Below are 7500 nucleotides of genomic sequence, written 5' to 3'. Positions count from 1 at the left end.
TACGGGTCATATGCTGCAATCACAATATTACTTCATAATTGTGATCCCTGTCTTCATTTGATCTCTGTCTTTGTCATAACTATTATAAATATAATTAACTATCATCAACTATCATAACTAATTAACTATAACTATAATTAACTATCTAACTAGAATTAACCAACATAACCATCATAACTATCATAACTATAATTAACTATAACTATAAATAACTATTATAACGTTGCATTTTTAACAGTGTAGCTCTTTTTCAAACCTGTTCAACTTAATCTGGTGAGAACCAAATCTGACAGAGGTATTTCTGAAGGTTTCTGAAGGCACCCGAGCCTGACGGACCGTGCCTCAGTCCGTTACCCATGAGTCATGGCTGCTGGAAGAAAGAGCTCGAAACCCTGCCGATAAAAATTTCACTTCTGCTCTTTCTGTGCTCTCTGTTCTGCTTTAGGAGCTGGTCAATGCTGAACCCTCGAAAACTGTGTTGCATCCATACAATTGCCTTGTCACAACAAAAAATATCTGACAGTGTTTTTTAATATTTGATTGCCATATAAACCACACATTTGTTTTTGTTAGTATCTTCCAGCAGACTAAACATTTCAGTAGACAATAGAAGAGTCAGGGAGAAATGCTCTTCAGATGTGGTAGACCAGACACACATGGGTAAAAGATATCCAAACATCTCTAGAATGGAACTTTACTCCAGCAAGAGAAACAAAACCATTCAATATGACCTCTTCCAACTTCCACAAGTCCACTCTGATTTCCTCGGTGTGTTTGATCAGACAGCCACAGAACGATCAGACAACAACTTTAACACACTAAATGAGAGCGGCGGGCAGACAAGACTTGTTTCCCTTCTTTTAAAGGGCATCACCCAAACTATCTTTCTATCTAATTGAGTGTTTGGCATCTATATTTAGACAATCGTTAGACTAGTTACTCCATCATTAGACTATAGTTAGACCATCATTAGACTATAGATCATCATTAGACTATAGGCAATTATTAGACTAGTTAGATCATCATTAGACTGTAGTTACAGACTATAGTTAGACCTGCATTAGACAACAGACCATCATTAGACTATAGTCAGAATATTATTAGACTATAGACCATCATTAGACTGTAGTTGGACCATCATTAGACTATAGTTAGAATATCATTAGACTATAGACCATCATTAGACTACAGTTAGACCATTATTAGACTGTAGTTAGAACTCAAATGGGCAATCAAATACGTTAAGGAGAAACAAAAGGTGCCTTCATAACATGTATAATGTTAGATCTGTTCACAGTATACCATATGAGTCTGTTCAGGAACTAGACAGGTCTAGCAATGCTGGGCTTCACTGGGTGTGGATGGTTAACAAAGCTAAGATAAACTAAGCTAAGCTAAGGAACTTTCACATCTGATTCTGTACTTGTTCAGGGCCAGGATCAATTTGAGGGTTAGGGTTAGGGTCAAGGTGAGGGTAAGGGTTAGGGTTAGGGTCAATGTGAGGGTTAGGGACAAGGTGAGGGTAAGGGTTAGGGTCAAGGTCAAGGTGAGGGTAAGGTTTAGGGTTAGGGTCAAGGTAAGGATTAGGGTTAGGGTTAGGGTCAATGTGAGGGTAAGTTTAGGGTCAAGGTGAGGGTAAGGGTTAGGGTCTTACCTGCACATTTTCCCGCAAGTCTGTTGCCTCTCTTAGTGGCTGCGTGGAAGCCCTGAAGAGTTCATCTACCACTTTGATCCCAGTGGTCTTAGTGGAAGTGTACTCCCTTGCCTTTCGCCCCTTTCTCACAGAAAGACCCCTCTTGTGACCTTTGCCCCCTCCACGCCTATTTGTAATGGCCACATGAACAAACAACGTGGTATTAGGCAAGAACTCCCCCGTGAGTGACTGCAGTGGAACATGCCGATAACCAGGCTGCAAGCACTCAAACGGAATGGTGTACTGGCCAATGAACTCGTCCCCAATATAGTCATCGTCAAGGACCACAAAGCGCAGAATTGCCAGTTCAGGCAGGTTGATCTGGAACTCAAAGCTTTCATCAAAGATGGGATTGTCACCATTCTGCGTCACGGTCTTTGTGCGCTGCTCGGCGCAGTCGGCAGGGATGCCGTGGATCTCCACATAGATGTACGGCTCTACCACATCACCCTTGGCGGCTGAACCCCGGGGTTTCGGAAGGTGCTGGCCGCTGATCACCTTGATGTGCAATAGCTGGGCGGAGACACCAGGCAAGGAGTCACGAGCGTTGGCGCTGAAATATGAGACCTCTTCCCGCATTATGGCTGGGCGGAGCACATACCCGCAGTTGCCGTTTTGTCTGAACCAGCCCAGGTTAAGGTCCATCATGAGCCCTGGTGTCTGGTAGTTCATAGCCACAATCTGGCAGCCGCATTTCCAGAAGTCCTGAGGGTTCATGTTGCTGGCATCAATACGCATGGGGGTGGGATACACCCGAGACAAAAACCTCTTGTTATAGCAGACAAAGTCCTCAGGGAACTCATTAGCAAAGCGGTTAGCATCCACCTCGTTAAAGGAACATATCTCCCAGTGCTTCTGCTCTCTCTTGGATGACTCAAAGTCTCGGAACTGGATGGACTTGCAAAGGGTGATGAGGTCGGACAGCTCCCTGTACAGTCGCAGATGCTTGCAGCCGATGCCGTTGAGCTGGTCCTTCTCATCTGCGCCAACCATGTGCCGCGCCATCTCAAGCCCCTCCTCCTCATCAGTCACCTCCCCCTCGGAATCCTGGGTGTCAGGCGGGAGACGCTTCCCCTTGAGGAGGATCTTGCCCTTCAGCTTCTCAGGTGATGGAAGGTAATGCTGGTTTGTGCTGGGAAGCTCTGTGTGCAGCTTCTCCCCAAGGATCTTCTTCATGTGCTGGACCATGACTCTCTGTTGAGGGACGCTGCAGTGCGTCACCAAGCACAGGATCAGTGGGTACTCTGAGCTGTCAAAGGCGTATTGGTTAATGACCTCCAGGACTTTGTAGAAGGCCAGCTGTGATGCCACTGAGCTGCCCACGTAGACCACGGGCTCACAGTCGGGTCCATCCCACACCACCACCTCCAAGCTGCGGCAGCCCATGCGCAGGGCCCGGACGTAGCTGCTGAGGTCCGACGAGCCCCAGTGGTGGTCCTCCAGAAGGGAAGCGTTGTGCGATGAGCTGATGTAGTAGTGGGATAGGGGCTGTGACATGTCCTGACACACGCGCTTGTGCTGCGGGTCGAAAACGTGACACTCGGGAGACAGGAGGTAGTGTGTGAAGCCATCGATGGACAGATAGCCATGCTCACGTCCTTCTGCCGAAGGCTCGTACTTTCGCACAATTTCACGACACATGTCCTCTGTCACGCCCTCCACGCCCTGCTCGACTTCCACAAACAGCATCAGGTCCTTGGAATCCAGGTACTCCTTGTTGCTGGAGAACTGCACGAGCAGGAAGAAGATCTCGGGTCTGGTGCACAACTCACAGTACGCTTCCACGAACGTGTCTGGATCGATCCCCTCGCCGTAGCGACCTTTGGCCTTCTGAAGTTCTTTGAATTTTAGTTCAATACGAGACTCCTTCATGCCTGGATTAAGCCCCTTTATGATCTGTGTAGCACGGAGCACGTCGATGTGTCCCTGCCTCTCGACATCAGCCAGCTCAAACACAGAGCCAATCCAGGACGTCCTGACGCTAGGCTGGTTGGGTTCCACCACGCCCACCGTGTGTCGCCCGTATGAGACCAGGTAGCGCAGCCCCATCACCCAGGTGCTGACCACGTCTGCTGTGCTCGCCACCAAATCCAGAGACTCATAGTTTTCGCCGTAAATGATGGAGAAGGCGCACTCATCTGGGAACTGGTCAGACAGGCCGTTGCTCCGTAAGACAGGGGTCTTCTTCCCTAGACGGACTTCTTTGATGCTCTTGATCTCCAGCTTGGCCTTCTCCGAGTCCTTCTTGGAAGGCTCCCAGCGCAGCCAGTGCATGTCTGGGTCCAGCAGGAAGTATCGGCTGTACATGCGCGAGTTGGAACGCACCTTCTTCATCTCGCACCCCTCCAGCATGAAGGCCATGCAGGCCGCAGTGCTGTTCATCTTCCGATCACTCGGCATGGAGCTGAAGGAGACCGTCTTCTTCCTCACCTGACGCTGCTTGGAGCTGTTCTGCAGAGAGAGCAAGACAGGCACGTTAATCTGGTACACACATAAATACAAATACTGAAACCAAACATGACAGGATGATAGAAGAAAAATAATCATAAATCACACTGTGAAAAGATACCACGTGTTCATAAGCACATCATTTTTGAGAGTAGTCAAATTTACATTTACGGCATTGAGCAGACGCTCGTATCCAGAGCGACTTACAAAGGTACTTTGTCATTTCGGATAGAGTCCAACATACCAATGAACTAGAATACTGTAGAATACAGGGATCAGTGTTAATGACTAGAAGAAATGGATAATGAGCATAAGTGCAATACCAGACATTACTAATCAATACCAGACATTACCAGATAATACCAATTAATACCAGACAATACCAAACAACTCCAGACATTGCCGATCAAAACCAGACAATATCAGATGATATCAAACAATACCAGAGAAGACCAAACTAAATGCTAGAGTTCAACAGTAGTATGAAATGTCATAAGAGCAGGGTCATAGGTCTTCAGATAGCCCAACAAAGTTCGTTGCACCATCTAGGATTACTGGGAGTACTGAAATTTATATTTATATATACATACTTTGTGCAAGTAATAACATGGAATTACCATGAACTACTTTTGCAATGTCAAATTTTAGTATGTAATAAAGAAAACAATGTGAACAACCAGCATGGGAAAGTGGTAGAGAGAGAGGTAGCAAGAGAGAGAGAGAGAGAGAGAGAGAGAGAGAGAGGGTGGGGTCACTCTGGGAGAGGTGTAGTCAGGCAGGGCCATTTGGCAGAACATAAGTCACGACCACAAATGCAGACCCATTCACTCACACTCACACACACACACACACACACACACACACACACACATCCTGAATCATGTAAATAAAGACACATTACTGGCTAAGACAGAGATGAAATAGATTATAAAATGAATTAACCATGTTCTGGAATAACAACCACAAGAACAGAGCAAAATTAAAGAAGTGATCTGAAAACACAGAGTGCATTTAACCATTTACAGACGAGATTAACAAAATCTATCAAAAAATAATCAATGTGACAGATTAGACAAGATAACAATTAATAAGATCTTTAATGCTTACACATGCTTCCAAGTGTTGCTTAAAAGAACCAAAAACTGGCACAAGAGAATGTCCCAGTCATACCCACCAACCAGAACCCAGACCACAAGACAGAACCTGGTAAATGAACTCTGGTGGACAGCGACTAGGTTCGTTAGTGGTAAACAAGGCCTGGTGGACAGCGACTAGGTTCGTTAGTGGTAAACAAGGCCTGGTGGACAGCGACTAGGTTCGTTAGTGGTAAACAAGGCCTGGTGGACAGCGACTAGGTTCGTTAGTGGTAAACAAGGCCTGGTGGACAGCGACTAGGTTCGTTAGTGGTAAACAAGGCCTGGTGGACAGCGACTAGGTTCGTTAGTGGTAAACAAGGCCTGGTGGACAGCGACTAGGTTCGTTAGTGGTAAACAAGGCCTGGTGGACAGCGACTCGGTTCGTTAGTGGTAAACAAGGCCTGGTGGACAGCGACTAGGTTCGTTAGTGGTAAACAAGGCCTGGTGGACAGCGACTCGGTTCGTTAGTGGTAAACAAGGCCTGGTGGACAGCGACTCGGTTCGTTAGTGGTAAACAAGGCCTGGTGGACAGCCACTAGGTTCGTTAGTGGTAAACAAGGCCTGGTGGACAGCGACTCGGTTCGTTAGTGGTAAACAAGGCCTGGTGGACAGCGACTCGGTTCGTTAGTGGTAAACAAGGCCTGGTGGACAGCCACTAGGAGTCACAATATGCAAACCAGAAACATTTTCCATTGCAGCCATTATGTGTGTGTGTTTGCATGTGTGTGTATACTCAGCACACCACACAAGCTTCTCTGAGTGATGACAGCTGACTGAGCCAGGTGTCCAGGACATCTGTGTGTGTGTGTAGATGTGCTCACTGGACAATCTCATAACATACAGAGTATGGGAAACACACACAGGAGAGACAGGAACTGTATGGAACCACCGCAACACCACACACGCTTTGGAGAGTCTTTCTTTGCACACACACGTTGGATTGGGTTTTTTTTTTTGCGATAAGCTCTTTATTCTGGCAACGCTGTAAATATTTCTGTGGAGTGCAGGGAACATGCGTGTGCACACGCACACGTGAACACAGATCTGCACGGGTGGAAATAGCTTGTGTGCTGTTTTCATGTTTAATGAGAGTTGTACAACTGGTACTTGTGATGGGAACATATTCAGTGAGGAACACCATATGAAAAATTCCCAGTGTGTCCAAATTCCCAGTGTGTGCTTACAGGCAGAAACCACCAGAAGACCCATAATGCCCTATTCACTCACTCAGAACACTATATCAAAAAGAAAATTACACTTTTCCATGTTCATGTGTTTGTGTGTGAAACGCTTTGACATTTAAACGCCTGAGAGTAAATCTGATCCAACTAAACCTGACTGATGGCTAACAAGTCTCTCTCTCTCTCTCTCTCTCTCTCTCTCTCTCTCTCTCTCTCTCTCTCCCTCTCTCTCCCTCTCCCTCTCCCTCTCTCTCTCTCTCTCTCTCCCTCCCTGGTGCATGTATCATTTGTTCTGTGTGTCTGTGACCTCATGGGCAGGAGGAAGAATGACAGATGAAAGGATGAAACATCTCTCTGCAGTGACCTTAAGAGGGCAGCAGGCTGCAAACTCTCTCACACACACACTCACACACACACACACACACACACACACTCAGTTAGTGTTGGGGGTCAGGTGGAAGGGACACCACATGTCTCCCACCCACACAACCACACATCCTCCACCACACAGCCACACAGCCTCCACCTACACAGCCTCCACCACGTGGTCAGTGGGACTAGAACACAGGACATCTCGGTGTCCGGTGTAGCCACAACCTGCCACTCACGCTTGCGTCTGGCTCACTGGCCTCTTTAGGCAGGAAGTTGCAAGGAATAAACCATGAAAAAACAGAAAATGAAAGAAAGTGAGAAAGAGAGAGAGAGAGGGAGAGACAGACAGAGGGAGAGAGAGAGAGAGAGAGAGAGAGAGAGAGAGAGCGAGAGAGAGAGAGAGAGAGAGAGAGAGAGGGAGGGGGGGTGACCTACTGATTCTCTAGTTGACGCATGCACCATTAACTGAATATTAATCTGTAATTTTAGATTCTGTAATTAATTAAGAGTAAAAAACCCCACCAAATTCCAATTAACATACTGAATAAACAGGAAGCTCCCTCCCAGTGTCTGTGCCACACAACTACACCCAACTACACACAGCCACACACATCCACACACAGCCACACGCATCTACACACATCCACACGCACCTACACACATCCACACG

The 7500-nt window shown here is 46.9% G+C and overlaps 1 protein-coding gene across 2 annotated transcripts in view; it reads right to left on the bottom strand.

Moving 5' to 3' along the window:
• si:ch211-210g13.5 (inactive phospholipase C-like protein 2) overlaps positions 1-7500 on the bottom strand; it is a 31318-nt gene that overhangs the window by 10140 nt on the left and 13678 nt on the right. For both annotated transcript variants that reach the window (XM_035530806.1, XM_027032037.2), the window contains exon 2: positions 1655-4144. In XM_035530806.1, the coding sequence (XP_035386699.1) occupies positions 1655-4144 (2490 nt within the window). The remainder of the gene's footprint in view (positions 1-1654; positions 4145-7500) is intronic.

This window comes from Electrophorus electricus, chromosome 1 (genome assembly GCF_013358815.1).
Source record: "Electrophorus electricus isolate fEleEle1 chromosome 1, fEleEle1.pri, whole genome shotgun sequence".
NCBI lineage: Eukaryota > Metazoa > Chordata > Actinopteri > Gymnotiformes > Gymnotidae > Electrophorus > Electrophorus electricus.
The sequence above is the reverse complement of the archived record's forward strand: the minus strand, read 5'-3'. Positions and strand labels throughout refer to the sequence as shown.